This window comes from Eriocheir sinensis, chromosome 41 (genome assembly GCF_024679095.1).
Source record: "Eriocheir sinensis breed Jianghai 21 chromosome 41, ASM2467909v1, whole genome shotgun sequence".
NCBI lineage: Eukaryota > Metazoa > Arthropoda > Malacostraca > Decapoda > Varunidae > Eriocheir > Eriocheir sinensis.
Window position 1 is genome coordinate 5,172,476 of NC_066549.1, and position 17,936 is coordinate 5,190,411.

Consider the following 17,936-nt stretch of genomic DNA (forward strand, 5'->3'; position numbering starts at 1 on the left):
ATATATATATATATATATATATATAATGTTGATCTAGTACGGGAGATTTACATAGATATGCAAACCACACAGATACTAAGCTATGGTAATGGTGGTCTGTCCTTAAAAACAAAGAAAGAAAAATAGCCCTATAATGACCAACAAAACTCTATTTCTCCCTTAACGAATATCAAGGTGAAAAAAATGACAGTCGAGTTTGTTTTTAAATGGCTCAGGTGTGTTTCACTGAACCACTGAAGGTGGGATCGAATTTGTTCCGTCCTCGTGCTACAACGTTGATGAGGAGAAATATGGTGCAGTCTGAATTTATTTATTTACACTTTAGTTTGATGCCATAATATCTTATTCGAGACGAGTCATCAAGTATTTTCATCAATTTTATTTTGATTTATTTAATTTTTTTAAATTTTTTTTTTATTCTGTTAATTTTCTTTTTTTTTTCCATTTACATTTCGGGATCAAAACAAAACAAAACAAAACAAAAATATATATATATATATATATATATATATATATATATATATATATATATATATATATATATATATATATATATATATATATATATATATATATATATATATATATATAATCTTCTTGGAAGGCTTTCCCTGTCTTGATCTGAGAGAGCCAAGTTAGCAATCTTTGTGTCATCAGCATATCTATTAAGAAAATTATTGAGTCCAACATCGACATCACTGATATAAATTATGAACAGTATTGGGCCAAGAACTGAGGCTTGAGGGACACCGCCAGACTGGTGCACACTTTGAGGCAGCTCCATTGATTACCACCCTTTGTCATCCGTTGCTCAACAAATTGGCAATCCACTGGTGCAAATTACATTCATAACTTATTTGCTTGATTTTGTTGAGTAATTTATGGTGTAGAACTTTATCAAACACCTTGTGAAAATCCAGATGAATTATTTCCAGTGAATTGGTTATGACATGATCTGATAAGAGGTCGTTTTAAAATGTCATGTTAGACAAAATGGATCCCTTGTTTTAGAAGCAATGTTGCATAGAGGCAGGCAATCATAATTCTTATAGGGCAGTTTTGCTGAGGAAGACCACTGATTGAAATATGCAATTTATTTATGACCAGACCCATGGATAACTCAGCTACTCTATAATCATAATAAAATTCAAATACCATAACAGTGACACAACATTTCATCATCATATAAACTATATTCACATTGCATTATGCTATGGAAGGTAAGACCCCAATAATATCCTTTTTACCAACTTGATTACACGCTTTTTATTACATGAATGGAGCTCTGGTTAACTTTCAACCTTCACAAGAGGATGGGTAGTTGTGATCACCAGCTTGTTATAATAGGAAGAAACAATAGTACTATACGATCCCTCCTGGAAGTACTGGCACACATAATCGATGATGTTGATAATGGGTGCGGTAACTTTCTTAAATGAATTTTGGTATAGGCCAGCACCATGTCAATGCCTTTCATCTGCTCTTGTAAAATGGTTGTAAGGCTAAAGGTAGAGATAATGGTGGGTGCATACACTACAGCTGCGTGTGGCTACAGTGCTCATCTCAGATCCGTTGGCCCTTTGAGCCTGTGGTGCGGGGAGGGTAAACTGTGGTAACCTGGATATCATACAGGCTCTGTCCCAAGGTGATAAGTTCTTACCCACCACAAGTTAATGGGGCAATGAGACAGAGATGAGCACCGAAGCCATGCTATATTAAGGTGTATCCCCTCTAGTTTATTACTTTACCATAATGATATAGGTCTATAGGGCACATGTGAATGAACAATGATACTGATATGGCTACTTATCACATGTGGAAGACTTATAAAACTTGGCAGTAGAAAAGGCATTGTACTTTGCAGTTCCACGATTTTATGAAGAAATAAGCATGGGTCTCATACCTCTATAAATAAGCATGGGTCTCATACTTCTACAAATAAGCATGGGTCTCATACCTCTATAAATAAGCATGGGTCTCATACTTCTACAAATAAGCATGGGTCTCATACCTCTACAAATAAGCATGGGTTTCATACCTCTACAAATAAGCATGGGTCTCATACCTCTACAAATAAGCATGGGTCTCATATTTCTACAAATAAGCATGGGTCTCATATTTCTACAAATAAGCATGGGTCTCATAATTAAGCAGAAACAATGACTTTTACATTCATCTCATTATTTCTAAATTAAAAGAGTAACAACTATGAAAAAATGTTGGATTTTTACTATAATATTTTTAAATCTGGCTTCAATAAGAAATCGCTTTTCTTATCTATCTGCTGATGAAGAGCTCAGACAACCTGTTTTCCCAAGTTCCTGGACTCCCTTTTGCAACACCTGCATCCCCCATCCCTCCACTCACATATATTTCAGCCTTATCAATTAATTTTGATCTTGCACAAAAAAATGCATGAATAAAGAAGTAGCAGCCTCATCTAGATGATTAACCTATAGTAAATCCACAAGAAACTGGCGGATGGGGTAGTGGCGGCTGCAGAGTTAGGACCGCCCCGCACCTTGCCACACACTCTCAACACCTCACGCTTCCTCTCATATGTCAGCTATTTACTACCTTTAAATGAATTTAATTAAATACTAATTGGATACTCCAATAAGGTCATATAGTGTTCAGATTGTTTCGTTTTTAGGATAATAACAAAGATTTTGTATAAATACCACAACACTTGACAACGTTGTCACTGCTCAACCTGAGCCAGGTCACTTCTCTCAAGGTCATGGAAGGCTCAGCAACTGGAGACAGAGATGTGGCAGTGTGGTACGGAAGGAGAGACCAATGCAGACCTGCACCCCATCCGCCAGTTTCTTGTGGATTTACTATAATGGTACTATTGATGATGTGGAACTATATACATATCAAGCACCATTATTGTTATTATCTTTATTACTATCATCTATGGAAGCACAATTGTGTTCAGAGTCTATATTTGTAAATAATATATATTTGAAATTTCATATCTATCATCATTACAAGATGAACCGCTATCAAATCCTGACACATAAATACATGAAATTCAACCGGAAACCCAGCACTTCATTTTTCCTAAACACTGTTCATGTATGAGGCCGGCATAATTAGCAACATCTGGGCCAGTTTATGACAAATCTATTTAGCCTTATGGACTTTTTCTTGACTTTGGACTCCCCTTTTTTAGGGAGACTTTTCCAATAAATGTATGATACTAATCCCAATCTGCATAAGTTTTCAAAAATTCGAAGATTGACGTTTCCTACGTTCTGTTGTCGAATCACATTCAACACCCCAACAGATTCTAATGAGTTAAAGGTCTTCTTGTAGTCAATCAATTTTTTTGTTTACCTGGTTTACTGTCTGGAAATGACTCATGGTTGAGACTTCTAAACCAGCTTTTTTATTTACATTGGGCATATAGTGCTAGTAGGTTTTCTTAATGGGGCCTGTTGGTTGGCCCAGCCCATTTGTGGCACAGGCAAATGTTTCATAGTGGTGCCATTCTTCCTAAGCTCATGCTACCCCATAGAGCTTCCCTTGATTGTCTTCAGAGTTTTGCTGAACTCAGGTTAATAAATGGTCATCAGAACATTATGTGGGTAGTCTAAGGCCACTCAGTGATGACTAAAAACTGTCAGCTTGTAGTGGCAGGCGGGACTTGAATCCAGGTCCTCCAGGACACCACACCTGCATGCTGACCACTCAGCCACTGCCTCTCTGGGCAGTATAGAACCTAATGTGTGTGAAATTCTGTTTGTGCATTTGTAGAATACTAACAATAGGTTGAAAGGATTATAGTTCTTGAGATGTTAGGTATCCTCATTTTATCTTAAAGATTATGGCTGTATTTTTCCAGAGTTTCATAATTTTTCCTTTCTTGAAACCTATAGTGAAGGGTTTCATTTGTTTTCCATGTCAATTTCTCTGACATCATTAATAATATCTACAATAGTAGTACTGTCTTTCCTAGGTGCTTTCCCTCTTTTCACATTGATATTTGTTTTGTTAATTTAATTCTTTGTTGCTGACATGATTTCTACAATATCTTTTCTTGCTTCATTCTGGGTCTGAATGTCTGAGTGATATAGTTCATTGTGAAACTCCTCAACCACCTTTAGTATTTCATTGCTGTTGTATGTGAATTCACTGTTTTGTTTTCTCATGGCAAACATTTGGTTCTTCCCTATAGAGGTTTTGTAGTGACGTCACGAAATAGCAGCGTCTGCACCTTGTGCGCCATCTACAAACCCGTTGGTGGTCACCTCCCCAGCAGAGTGAGCAGACGGACCACGTGTGCCCCATCCCCAAGTCACTACCCGCAGGCAAATGGCAGGACCTTCAGCATCATCTGTGTTAAGTGATTACGCGAGATCGCTTGAGAATGCTGCGAAGCTAAAATAGTACATCGAAAAAAATCAGGCTGTCTGGTTGACTGGTGGGTTGATTGGCTGGATGATAGGTAAACTGACTTTCTGTCTAACTGACCGACTGGATGGCTGACTGGTTGACTGGATGATTGGTTGGCTGGCTGGCTGGTTGACTGGCTGATTGGTTGGTTGGCTGACTATCTGGCTGGTCAGTTGACTGGCTGTCCCTCTGCCTGGCCGATCTCCTGTTGCTGACCAGTGATGCCCAGGTAGGCAGCACAGGCAGGCAAACAGGTGAGGGCAAGTGACGACAGGTGAGGGCAGGTGACGGCAAGTCACCTTACACTACGCACTCTTGGTCACTTCCCTGCGTACACTTATATACTCCACCCAGCACTGAGCTCTGTGCACTTTGCCTCCACTGAATTTCCTTTCCTATTTTCTTCTCCTGCTTGAGCGCCGCCATGCGTGTTTACCTCCGGCAGCTCATGTAAATCCCGTTCCAGAGTAATCCCCCGCCACACAATAAGCTAGGGGACCTGGGGCAATACCTAAATGAGTGTTACCTCATGTAATAATCTGACCAGTCTTGCCTGTAATATTTACATCTGACAAAATGAGCACTGCAGAGTCGAGATGAAGCAGACGGCCGCCAGTTTTCCCTCCTCACAGCTGCTATCCACTTCCCCCGCTCTTCTGGATTCGCTGGAAATCTATAAAATGACACAGCATCTCTCCTGTGTCGGTTAGAACATCCAACCGCACAGCATACGTATCCCATGATGAACACACAGAGCACTTGTGGAGCCGCCACCAAGGTTTGCTTTGATCAGTGACCACCACCACTGACCACCAAGATGGCCGTGCAGGCCTGCGCTACCCCCACACCCCCACTAATGACGTAAGCTGCAAAACCTCTATACCAAATTTATTCTTAACTGTTTGTACACCAGAACTTGGGCTTCATTGATTTTTATTCTCATGAACTTTCTCATGTCCTGCTTTTTCTTATTTATAATTTTTGTAAGTTCTGCTTCTAATTTGTCTCTGGCTTAGTGTACTTTTAGTAAAATGATTATGATGATTGTTTTTTTTGTTTTATCTCCAACTTTTAGTGCAGGCTCTTTCAGAACTTTAGTGATGCTTTTGTTGATTTCTTCAATGTCAAGATTTTCTTTGGTGTTAACAGATGCATATCTGCTTTGGATGCAGACTGCGAAATTGGGTTTTCTTGTCTATTAAGCACATTTGTTAAGTGGCTTTCTTACCATTTTATTTCTCTCTCTTCTCAGATTGATCTTGATTACCCATGTATCCATTCTGTGGTTGCTCCAAATATTTACTGTGTTGAAGACTTATATTTTTCATTATGTTTCATTGGTTTGTGAGGATAAGGACAATCTCATTTGTTACCCTAAAAAAAGATTTCCATGTTCCTTTTCATTGAACCTTTTTGACAAAGAATGTATTCAGAATTTTCAAGAAATGATTTTCTGTTAAGTCTATTAAGGCTTGTCATCTTTCACTTTGTGAATCAATGCTATGATTCCTGACTGCAGTTTTTCCAGCAACTTCTTTCCCCCTAGTTTTAGCATTTAAACCAACCATAATCACATTACATAAACACACATACACACATACTCAGATACATACACACACATACAAAGCAATGAAAAATTGCACAAATCCAAATAAAATATGAATTCACAGCATTTCTAATATATGAAAATAAGTCTATTGGCACACCTCAAAAATGACATGAATGAATATTATAATCATCAACAATTCTAAGGTAATTATCTTATGAGGTGAAGAGGTGACCTGATGAATATTTGTGAGATGTGTATGCTAGTTTGCATGCAGAAAAAAAAACCCACTATACAAAAACTGTAGTATTAAGAGCAGTGCTGCATGTTAAACAAAATATCAATTAGGTAGTACAGTAGAGTAGAGATGATGACAATGATGACTGGTATGTAACGACTGGGGTGACAACGTTAGGGAAGACTGAAAGATGTCATGGTGAGGAAGACTGCAATGGAAAGGAACTTGATAAATGAATACATATCCCAGATAATGGTCCTTAAGAAAGCAATGTTAGTATATATAGAGGTACAGTCGTAGGTGAGTAAACAGCTTTGATGCCTACTACACCCCTCTCACAGATGGATTTTTTTCTTCTTGAAGCGGACTGGTACCATTCTTGATTAGTGGAGGGGGTTAGGCTGGACGATGATGAAACTTCTCTTCTTTCAAAGCTTTGTGAAGTCAAGTTTGCTCTCATCTGCACAGACCCAAAGCTGGTCATTATAAATTTAATATAATAAAAACACACCTGTCCAATGTGAAATGCAGACTGACAAGGAAAACAGCTCTCACTTCTCTGATCAGTATCAATTCTGTGGAAAATTATCAGGAAACAGGAAAAAACATGACGAAGAGAAGTCAACCTTTTGTCTAATTACTAAGTAAATCGTATGCAGTAGTATATTTTGAGAGTAAATTTTTTCAGGCATTTTCAGTGGGAAAGTACACGCATGTGAAAAGGCACGGCTGATTACCCTTTGTACAAATTCCTGGACAACATACCACCACCAAGTTAATTCCTTATAAAGGGCAGCAGGCAGTGACAGGAGACAGGGCACCAAAGGCCACTCTAAAACTGAGCTGCCACTATGAAAGTGAAATTGTACAAGGCCCTGATATATATATGTATGGAGTCTTGAAGGCCCACCACAGACTACTGGCTTGATAATAACTAGATATCTTGCAATAACATTCACTGCATTTAGTTTGACAAGGCATGATTGTTTCCAGTATTTAGAGACCTTGTGCTTTCTCTAGAACCACAGTCATTTATTTCCCAAAACTTTACTTTTTGTTAATCAAATTCTTAAATACTGATGAGATTGTGCTACATGTTTGGACACATTCATTCACAATTTTTTTGGACTGATTCCAAATATTGCTGATGTTATTCCTTCCCTAGGCATTACTACCACTTGGGTTTGGTAAGCCAGTGGTGAGGTCCAGCAAGCTGGAGGCTGGATCTGTCAAGACCTTGGGTCCATCACCCACCTTTGTGTGGATCAAATATTGAAGTTTTCCGCTTTGCAAGTGATCATCAGCAAGACTCTTCAGTTCCTGAAAACAAACATTAAACATAATTTAAATACAAAATGAATGAAGCTACCTGTCTTTATTAAATTTTGTTCATAAGTAATTTTTTTCAGACGAGAAACTTCATTCATGATTATCTATCTGTATACGTGTGTGTGTGTGTGTGTGTGTGTTTATATCTATCTATCTATCTATCTATCTATCTATCTATCTATCTATCTATCTATCTATCTATATATATAATATATATATATATATATATATATATATATATATATATATATATATATATATATATATATATATATATATATATATATATATATATATATATATATATATATATGGCCTTCTAATAGGAAAATGTAAACAAGTACCTTTGACAGGCAGGCAGGCTGGCTGGAAATGCCCTTGACATACTCCTCTCTGCTCTGTGGTGGGGTTGGAGGGAAGGCATGAAGCAGCAGGGCAAGCACCTCCCTTGCCACAGCTCCGGGAGCAAAGATGCAAGCGTTTGGACCAGCATCAAAGGTGTAACAGACCTGGTGAGAGGGAACATGTGAAAATGGTCTAATTTTTGGGGTGAAAAACTAAATGGCATTTAATTATACCACTTACTTTAAGACTACTTTAACACTGCCATTTTCAAATTTACCTTATGATTGGTATTTCCCTGAGTGGTCTTCAGATCATTGTACTGGTGCATAAGACTGGACACAGCATGTGAAGTATCAGTCATGTACACACATGGGGGGAAGGTGTCCAGACACACGGCATGCATCTCATTGCTGTCTGCGACTGTAAGGTCACAGAAAGTTGGCCAATCTTTTTCCTTAATTGCCTGAAATATATAAGGAACATAAGATTTGATATGTCGGCACAGGCAACACGATGGAAAAATAAATAATTTCTATGGTGGGACAAAAACAGAAAATTGCTGTACGTATACACCACGAAAAAGTGACTGCAAGGGACAGAGATGCCTTCCACTGGGTGATCATTCTTTGTTGACATCAGTTTTTATTCTTATTTTTGTTGCTGCTTTTGACTTCTTTTAAACTAAGGTTACTTGAACCTCTCACCCTATATTAGAGATGACTTGTTTATTTTACAGCAGAGGAAGCAAAAAAAAAAAAAAAAAAAAAAAAAAAACCTGGTACCTATAAATAAGTATATAGTATAAGAATTCCAATAGAGAATCATTTGGAGAGGTGTCTTGACACTCCCCTCTTGAAGGTGTTAAGTCATAGGCAGGAGAAAATGCAGACAAGAAGCCAATGGAATGAAAGAATGAGGATGCTGGTTAACTCTTGCATAAGGGATTTGGATAGTATAGGGATGAGCTTAAGTAAAAGTTGTGTGAAATGGGGCTGTGGGAGGTGTAGAGGCATGCAGTTGGCAAGTTCAGAAGAGAAAATATAGATAGAAGATAGAGGCAACACTGGCAGAATTTGAGAGGTAGAAGAATGTCAGTAAAAGTAAGTAGGGGGGGGGGGGGGGTAATGAAACAAAACTGCCTTAAGATGGTGTCACACTGGGCTATTTTCCTCTAACTGCATTGGTAGTAGGGGCAACCGGCAACTCCAACTTTTCCGGGTGTACGTCACACAGCCAAGGTCGGTTGCCTGTATCCACAACGTAAACAAAGTACTCGCCCTGTATTGACATGGTGCCGTCTGCTAAAGTAAGGGCTGTTGTGGCTTGTGCTACCATACCATTACCCAAGTTATGGACTTGTTGCTGCAGATAAATGGAAGGGAGAAGCGGCTGTGGGCGATCATCACTTCAAAGACGGGAGGACAGGAGTGTTTACCCAAACCTCATCAGAGAACTGTGCTGCAAAGACCTGGAGTCCTACAATTTTCATTGAAGGGAGAAAATGAAAAAGAAGTTTTATGAACTGTGGTCCCACAGCATGGGGTGTTCTCTTTTCTTGTCAATTAAACAGCAAACAAAGCAGCTCTGCCAATAGACTTTACGAGTCTCTTGGTAGACCATCTTCCACTGCTCCTCACTCCTCAGTCACTGCTGTCGTCTGTTTGTTTACATACAGCCAAGTGTGCTCATACCCACAACCGTTTTCCATCTGTATGGACAACCGACAACTCGCTCCCGGTTAGGCGTACAGTCAACAGCAGTTGCCTGTACGCACAACGGTTAGAGGAAAATGGCCAGTGTGACACTGCCCTTAAACTCTTGCCTTTGTGAATGCTAAACAATTTTCTATATCTGACAGAGTTGGCTTTCAGCTTCATTGCATTTTTAGCAAGCAAGGTGACTAATCTTAGAAATGAGAAGGATGAAGCTTTCCCTAATGAGGAATTATCGATGATACTCCCACCACAACACACTTTAGGTAATGTCCTCTAATCATTTCATTTAGTAGTTGTGGACATGATTTCATTCAACATGAGAAACCTTAAAAACTTCCTGGCGTTGGATTTCATAAATGTTTTAATCTATTTAGTGTTTACAACTATACAGCTGAGTTATTACTAAAACAGCTAACAAATGCTTCTCAGAGGGCTGTTTCCTGTAATCTGAAAAGTAGGCCTTGCTTCAGCCTCTTCTTGAGAAATCAGTACAGCAGAATCAATGAATCAGGATAGTACTTCTTTTTCTTACTTGAATGTTGAATCTCTCTCTCTCTCCCTCTCCTGAGGCAATTCTGAGTTTCCACTGCTTGCAATAAACAGGACTGATGACAACTGATAGTTTGCGGATAAACAATTAGTACCGTAAAATGTGCATAAAAATAAAGAGTAACTGATTCTTTTCATCAGTGAAATAAAGTGTCAATCTACAACTACAAATGAGACCCTGACTATCATGTGATCACACACCAAAAAAATTAGCAACTGAATTCTTTTTATGTTTTACCTTCATCATGGATTCTATTCGTGATGGAAGAGACGTGTTGATGCGGTGCTGCATTAAGCTAGAGGTGGCTCTTGTTTGCTTCATGCCTTCTGTGCTCCCCGTCTTCTTGCGTCCAGCGTTAACCTGGAAACAGAGACCATTAATGAGCATAAACATATATTCCACTTTTGCAGTTGGAGTACTTCTGCTTGATGGACTCAGAACTTACAACACATATGATGACTTGTAAGTCAGGAAAGTGATCAGGCGGTGCAATAGGCCGGGCCACTGAGTCTGAGCCATCATCAGCCTCTCCCTTGTACCACCGCACCAGGCCGCCATAGATGCTCCGACAGGCACTTCCTGATCCTTGACGAGCAACAGGTGATAAATCACCCTCTACTCCATACACCTGGCCCAGGGCATACACTGAGAAAAACAAACTTCTTTTAAAGTCTTGCAAAAGATTCTTTACAAAATGGGGCACATGGTAGTTTTAGACTAATGGCTGGGGCATGATTGATTGTTGTTACCAAGTGGTATAGGAGCTGTAATATGTACTATACAAATCCCTTAACTTTGGAAGGGAATTTTAAGAAACCATTTTGGCATGCAATGAAATGTTTAACTCATAACCAGTTTCATCAACTAAATTAGTGAACTCCCACTAGTTTTTCTATCTCTATATCTGATGGCTGTTCCCTCATGGGTAAGTTCTCTGAAGGGGGTGGCCATGATTCAAACATCTCCAACTTTCCTTGTTTTGGCACTCCCTCTCTGCATTCTCAACCCTATGTCCACGAACACTCTCTCTCCAATACTCATCCACTCTACTAATTTATTTCACTGGTGGTTTGGCCCAGACACCCTCTTCCTTAATACAAAAGTTCACTATTCCTCTAACAATAAAAGAATGTAAACTTGGACTTTTTTTTTAATGGCTCACCCAAACAGGCATACCCAGCTGCTGAAGAGGCCAGTCCAGCAGCAGTAGGGAAATTGTTCTCTGAGCAAATGTGTAAGTGCCAGCTTAACACATTTTTATCAGGTCCTTCAAACTTTCTCTTTGATGCTCGGCGACGGACTGAAAAGAGTTGGATATATATTATCAAAAAAAAGGATGATTAGGGTGCTTAGGAAGTACTTGTACTTTTATAATGAAAACTCAAGTTCTAAGTCCCCATAATTTGCAATAACAACTCATATCTCTCTATATATCTATTCTTTCTATCACTGTTAATATTCAACAAGGGGTTACCAACACAAATAAGCCTCCATTGTCTCCAGTTCATACACTGTCACTGCATATTTCAGTACTTTTTCTTTCACTGTCCCATTCTTCAAGGTGTTATAATATCTACCCACCCTTTCCAGGAGAGTTATGTCCTTACATATAAATATCTACCTACCGTTTCTAACTACATACATACCGTATATACTGTATGACATTACTGTCCATACACCAAACAAGAGTTCAGCATATCTGATAACCTGGCATGAGGCTGGTCCACTGAAAACTGGACTTCTACTGTATTTGAAAATAATGAATACAGAAAAAAGGAATAAAATCTTCTATGCTGGAAACAAGAGGCTGGTGGAAAGCTAAAAGTTTAACTAGTATTCCCCAATAGTTTCGATAGATTTCAAACAAGCTTAAATGTGACAGTCTTGTTCTTCTCTTTATTCACAAGCAGAAATTTAAAAAAATGAAGTTTTTAGAGAAAAAATAGGAAGCCTGTTACTCATAATAAGTGCTAAGGCTATATTTTAGAAATATATTTTACTCTAACATCTATACTACTTTAATGAAGCATGAAAAACTGAAAGAACTAGAATATTTCTTTCAGCAGACCGTACTGAAATACTTCTGACTTACTCTCTTTCAGGCAATTTTGTACTCTTGGATTATCAAGTGACTCCTCCCTGAAATTATTTTCTTAATTAGAATAATCTTTTGAAAACACCGAGGCCATGAAATTCAGCACGCTTTCAGGCAAAAATAGAAAAAAATCCTATGGATACTACCCCTCGATGGTGAAATGTTAGTAGTGTTAAAGCATTATGTCAACAAATATTAAGTCCATGACGTGTGGATTCATACATTTACTTACTTTCCATTCAGCCAAAACTTGTCCTCTGAAAATGTTGGAGAGATGGAGACTGTTGTCTTGGCACACATTTCATCTTGGCTGAGGGTGAAGCTGATTGAGTCATTCAACGGCAAAATAAGTTTTTCATCACGCTTTCCCCCTGAAAAGATTGCTACGGTAAGTATATATGTAATTTTATTAATCCCAAACTATGAATAACACTCTATTCTTTAGTATTTAAAGGCCCAAAGCCCCCACGAGTCTTGTCAAATATGTCCTTGGGTGTTGAAAAGATGAAGACTATGGCCCAAAGACAGATAATATAATAGTGAACACTGAAGAAAAACCACATGAAAATGTTCTTGGTTGAAAGCTGGACACGAAGAGAGAAAAAAATAAATAATGGATACAAAGGCTGGAAGATCAAGATGTAAGACCCTAAAAAATGATACAAGGTGCTAGTGATCTACTGAAGAAGAAGAAGAACAAGAGAAAAAAGAAGTTGGTGACTGGCATTTTCTGGACACCTTGGACAGCATGACTTACAATTAGAAAATAATTAGAGGACACAAGGGATGGAAGATCAAGATGTAAAGACCTAAGAAGTGATACAAGGTGCCAAAGATCTACTGAAAAAGCAGGAAAAAAAGAAGAGGAAGAAGAAGTTGACGACTGTGGCATTTCCTGGACAGCATGACTTACAATACAATAAGAAATAATTAAGGGACACAAAGGATGGAAGATCAAGATGTAAAGACCTAAGAAGTGATACAAGGTGCTAGTGATCTACTGAAGAAGAAGAACAAGAGAAAAAAGAAGATGGTGACTGTGGCATTTCCTGGACACCTTGGGACACCTTGGACAGCATGACTTACAATACAATAAAAGAAAAATAATTAAGGGACACAAAGGATGGAAGATCAAGATGTAAAGATATGAAAACTGATACAAGGCGCTAGAGCTCTACTGAAAAAGAAGAAGAGAAGAAGAAAAAGAGGAAAAAAGTTGGTGACTATGGCATTTTGTGGTCGCTAAACACCCTGACTTACAATACGATAAAAAAATAAAGGACACAAAGAGATCTACTGAAGAAGAAAAAAGGAGAATAAGCAATAAAATAAAGAGGAAAAATAAATTGGTGACATTTCCTGGACGCTGGACACTGACTTACAATAAATAAATAAATAAATAAATAAATAAAGGACACTGAGAGATCTACTGAAGAATAAGAAGAAGGGAGCAGAGGAAAAAAAAGGGAAAATAGGAAAACGAAATTGGCGAGTGGCATTTCCTGGACGCTGGACACTGACTTACAAAATAATAAATAAATAAATAAATAAATAAATAAAGGACACTGAGAGATCTACTGAAGAATAAGAAGAAGGGAGCAGAGGAAAAAAAAGGGAAAATAGGAAAACGAAATTGGCGAGTGGCATTTCCTGGACGCTGGACACTGACTTACAAAATAATAAATAAATAAATAAATAAATAAATAAAGGACAATGAGAGATCTACTGAAGAATAAGAAGAAGGGAGCAGAGGAAAAAAAAGGGAAAATAGGAAAACGAAATTGGCGAGTGGCATTTCCTGGACGCTGGACACCCCTACGACTTACAATACTTTATCACCGCAATGTTGACGGGGGCGGTGCAGGTGACGGTCTTCATCTCGCACACACTCTCACAAACTACAGAGGCACGAATTACACAGGTACGGCAACACCTCCTTCTTCCCCTTCAGTGTGTCAGCACCTGCAGGAATACCGTAAATAGCGGCGGGCGGTGTGGCGGGAAATACCTCCCCGCAGAAATAAGTCGCTCAGGTGTCCACTACGCATGCGCACTAGGGAACAGTCATGGAGGTAGAATTGGTGGAGTCGACACGGCCCGCTAATCCCATTCATTGAGGTGAAGCCGACGAACTGTCAAATTTACGGCCAAAAGATAGGGGTGGCCGAGCCTATTAAGAAGGAGCCTGACCTGACAACACCTGACACCTGGCCGTAAAAATGACAGCTCGGGTGGATGTCGACTCCACCAATTCTACCTCCATGGGAATAATACACAGCAGGGAAACACATTAATTAATCGACCTGGTTTTGTTCTAGTTTGTGATCTTTGTGATGGTTGATATTCCACGCAAGACAACAACATATCAGAGCAATAGGCCAAATAAGCAAAAACTGAGTGAACATCAACGTGGGGTAATTCTTTCTAAAATCTCCCATATTCGGTTGTTATAAAGTCATCTCTAGATTTAAAATATTGCTCTGAGTTTGTGCCGTGTATTGGAGCCGAAACAGGACAAGTAGACGCTAGCAGTGAGTGAAATATAGAAAAATTTAGCAAGTTGGATCTCTCTGTGCGAGCTATTTTCCGTCTGCGAGATGATTCCTGCAACGAGCGGGCATGTCATTACAACGGCACGCTATTTACGACACTTACTGACTTATGACCCACTAACCCACTTATTTACATGTTAATAGTGGGGATGTAGCCCTTAGTAGAATGAAGATAATACTGAAAAAGAGTTCATGATCTTTAGGGAGCGCTGCTAATTCGAAATACCTTCTCGGCTTCATGTCAGTTTACCGTTTACCGTTGATGAGGTTTGACTGAGGGATACATACGTGTCTATAAATTCGGCAGATATATAATCCTGGAAATAGGTCCTTGCCAAGAAGACTACGAGCCGAGCCGATCCCGATGACACTGAGGTAAACAAGTCCCGCTATGGCCGCCGCCGCTGCTGCTCCCAGGCCCGTGCCGAAGCTACCAGATGGCTACGACAGGTGGGGCCACGCCTTGCTATTGGTCTTGCATATCTTTACGTGTGGCCAGGGGATTATTCCTATGGGGGTTTTATCTTGACAGGGGTCGTGTCCCTCCCCACAGCTTGCAGTTAGCCCAGCCCCTGATCTGTGGGTATTGTTCCAGAATTGCACCCGTCTCACTGCAGAAGACCTCTTTGGGTTAAGATTCGTTTTAGGTCCGTGCCAGTATCTCATTACCTACCTTATGAAACATCAGTATCTCTTCATATATCTTTTCTACAAACCTTCAACAGTCATGGAAACGCTTTGAAAATCCAATTCAAGGACTTTTTTTTTACTCTTGAAAATAGGGGATAATGTTTACAAAAACGCGTCGCCTCCTCTGGCGACGGTGCAGCCGGTGTTGCGAGAAATACCTCCTTGCTGAAATAAGTCACATACACATGTGGGGGGGTCCCCCCTGGTTAGAAGGGGGGGTCGAGGGGGGCGCAGCCCCCCCGTTAGTAGGTCGTAAAGTTCGGTTGGAGTAGTTTAAATATGCTCCCCGACCCTAAACCCTCTGCGAGCTATTTTCCTTCACTGCAGCGTCACTTGTAAACATTATCCCTATTTTCAAGAGTAAAAAGTCCTTGAATTGGTTTTCCACGACTGTTGAAGGTTTGTAGAAAAGATATATGAAGAGATAGTGATGTTTCATAAAGTAGATTATGAGATACTGGCACGGACCTAATACGAATCTTTACCATATCACCTTACAGAGATTTAATGGTATTTGCAGGTGGGCATGTCTCTACCCGGCCTACATCAACAAGGACAAGTCTAGAGCAGAGGGCAGGAGGATACCTAAGGATAAGGTAAAGGACTCAAAGGTGTCATGGGTCATCACAGGCTTTTCACAAGACTATTCTTAGGGCATTTCTGTCTCCTTGTCATGGTACTGAAATCCCTCACTTTATAAAAGTTTATTATTTTTCTTTTTGGTATGTATATAACCACTAAATGGCAATATTGTTAATGACAGCACTACACTTTGCCAGTTGTCAGAAAATTTATTTGGGTTGCTTTACTCCTTCCCTTCCACAGCCAATACAAGCTAGATGGACTATAAAGATGAGAGCAAATGGTGTATATATCTTTAACAGTTGACACAGAGGGATTAGGTTTGCTTTGTAATTGGATGTGTGGCAGTAAACCATTAATTGTGAAGGAATCTGCTTTTGATAGCACTTTACTAATTTAAATAGTAAAGTAATCATAATATTTTGCTATACAGGATAAGATTTTTTTGCAATTGTATCATTTATCACAAATTAAAGGACTAATCTATTATAATTATTTATTTTGCTGATTTTTTTCAATAAAGCCACAACTTCATTGGAGCCCTCATCCAAACAGCCAAAGGATGAAGTTATGTTTGAATCTAAAATCATATTTCTCAAAAAGTAACAATATATTCTCATGCACACAGGCTGTGTCAGCACCCACCTGCAAGGAGATGCTGGATGTGCTATCCACCTCTGGCCTTCAGGTAAGACATGTCCCCAAGAAATATTGTCATCTGGTGTGAACTTTCCCTAGCAGATACATGTCTTAAGCAGTATGATATAGGCAAGCACTTACTGAAAGGAATACAGGATCTTTATAATAGGTTAGTAATAATTTGTTGATCAACTAGCTAAGCACTTTAAAGCATAAAAGTTTTCCAGCATATACTCATTGCCCTCCTTCCTACCCTCCACCAGGTGATAGGAGAGAGAAAGATCTACTGCCGAGAGAAGAGCAAAGAGCCTCCCTTCTGGGGCCGTGTGAGGGTCCAGCTGAAATCACCAGCTGGGGAACTGGTCAACCCAAAGTTCAGGTAAGGTGGTGGCCAAGCAAGATTGGTACTTTAGGGTGACATCACTTAATTATGTCCACCACTATCATTGATTTTAAAACACATTTCCAAATCCTGTTCTACAATAAATTTTTAGCATAATATAAAACTCTTTACAGACATACAGTACTATACTTTAATACTGATCATTTAAATTTTCTGTAAAAAGTTTATCCGAACCATTTTTTTATTCATTTCACTAATGTTACTGGGGTAAAAATTATAGCAAAGAAGAGTCTTGCATAAGAATAAAAATAATATATTTATAGGTGGCACATGATTGGTGCAAATAGCCAGGAAACAAACAATTGTCAAGACCTTTTTACCAATCATGTTTTCTTCAACTCAAACTGAACTGCAAACTATCCCTTTGGTTTATATGCTTCAACTTAAGATTTCAGAATACAAGAGATTATTTATAGCATTCCTTTTTCCCCTTCCACAGTACCCGGGACGACGTGATGCTTTATGCCGCAGAAAAAATACCTCAGCTCAAGTCAAGGACGAACCCCAAACACACCCAGGACAGCGGGCAGCAGCAGGGCAAGCAAGGCAAGGGCAAGAAGAGGAAGTGAGGATGAGGGGCAGAGCTTGACAATATATGAAAGAGTTACACTATTGGGTTGTTCGGAAAATAAATGATTTATAGGTTGACGCATCATTTTGATAGTCCTATTTTACTGTGGGGTGTTGAAAGCTGGTGAGCATCAGTGTTCAGCATCATGGCAGGTGAGTTACCCTCATGGGAGATAATGTATGTTTAGGGGGAAGGTTTTTCTTTTTCTCTAACTCAAGGGGTGAACTTAATAAAATTGTATGGTGATGCATAATTTTTGTAAGACAATTCTGCAGTACTT

The 17,936-nt window shown here is 39.1% G+C and overlaps 2 protein-coding genes across 8 annotated transcripts; one reads left to right on the forward strand and one right to left on the reverse strand.

Annotated features, from left to right (window-relative positions):
- Positions 1-1,079: 1,079 nt before the first annotated feature.
- Positions 1,080-14,248, reverse strand: LOC127009539 (diphosphomevalonate decarboxylase-like). Of its 7 annotated transcripts, none has more exons than XR_007762041.1 (10): positions 14,046-14,248; positions 12,452-12,590; positions 12,217-12,263; positions 11,287-11,424; positions 10,570-10,769; positions 10,362-10,484; positions 8,137-8,322; positions 7,859-8,023; positions 2,066-7,505; positions 1,080-1,957 (listed from the first exon to the last, which is right to left on the reverse strand). XR_007762041.1 is itself a non-coding variant. In XM_050882712.1 (9 exons), the coding sequence occupies exons 1-9, from the start codon at positions 14,095-14,097 to the stop codon at positions 7,347-7,349; spliced, it is 1,209 nt and encodes a 402-aa protein (XP_050738669.1). In that variant the 5' UTR covers positions 14,098-14,248; the 3' UTR covers positions 1,080-7,346. The 7 variants fall into 7 exon arrangements, 2 of the variants coding, with proteins under 2 accessions (XP_050738669.1, XP_050738670.1); XR_007762038.1 differs by having other exon boundaries at positions 1,080-2,011; XR_007762042.1 differs by having other exon boundaries at positions 1,080-1,903; positions 2,039-7,505.
- An 852-nt stretch (positions 14,249-15,100) lies between these two features.
- On the forward strand, positions 15,101-17,733 carry LOC127009541 (signal recognition particle 19 kDa protein-like). Its single transcript, XM_050882715.1, has 5 exons — positions 15,101-15,221; positions 15,982-16,057; positions 16,672-16,731; positions 16,946-17,061; positions 17,525-17,733. The coding sequence occupies exons 1-5, from the start codon at positions 15,163-15,165 to the stop codon at positions 17,652-17,654; spliced, it is 441 nt and encodes a 146-aa protein (XP_050738672.1). The 5' UTR covers positions 15,101-15,162; the 3' UTR covers positions 17,655-17,733.
- Positions 17,734-17,936: the final 203 nt, after the last annotated feature.

Coding starts and splice junctions, on each gene's coding strand:
- LOC127009541 (XM_050882715.1), top strand. CDS start 15,163: ATGGCCGCCGCCGCTGCTGCTCCCAGGCCCGTGCCGAAGCTACCAGAT. Junction 15,222..15,981: donor CTACCAGATGGCTACGACAG/GTGGGGCCACGC, acceptor TGGTATTTGCAG/GTGGGCATGTCTCTACCCGG. Junction 16,732..16,945: donor TATCCACCTCTGGCCTTCAG/GTAAGACATGTC, acceptor ACCCTCCACCAG/GTGATAGGAGAGAGAAAGAT.
- LOC127009539 (XM_050882712.1), bottom strand. CDS start 14,097: ATGAAGACCGTCACCTGCACCGCCCCCGTCAACATTGCGGTGATAAAG. Junction 10,770..11,286: donor AGCTGGGTATGCCTGTTTGG/GTGAGCCATTAA, acceptor TGTTTTTCTCAG/TGTATGCCCTGGGCCAGGTG. Junction 7,506..7,858: donor AGCCTGCCTGCCTGTCAAAG/GTACTTGTTTAC, acceptor GTTTGTTTTCAG/GAACTGAAGAGTCTTGCTGA.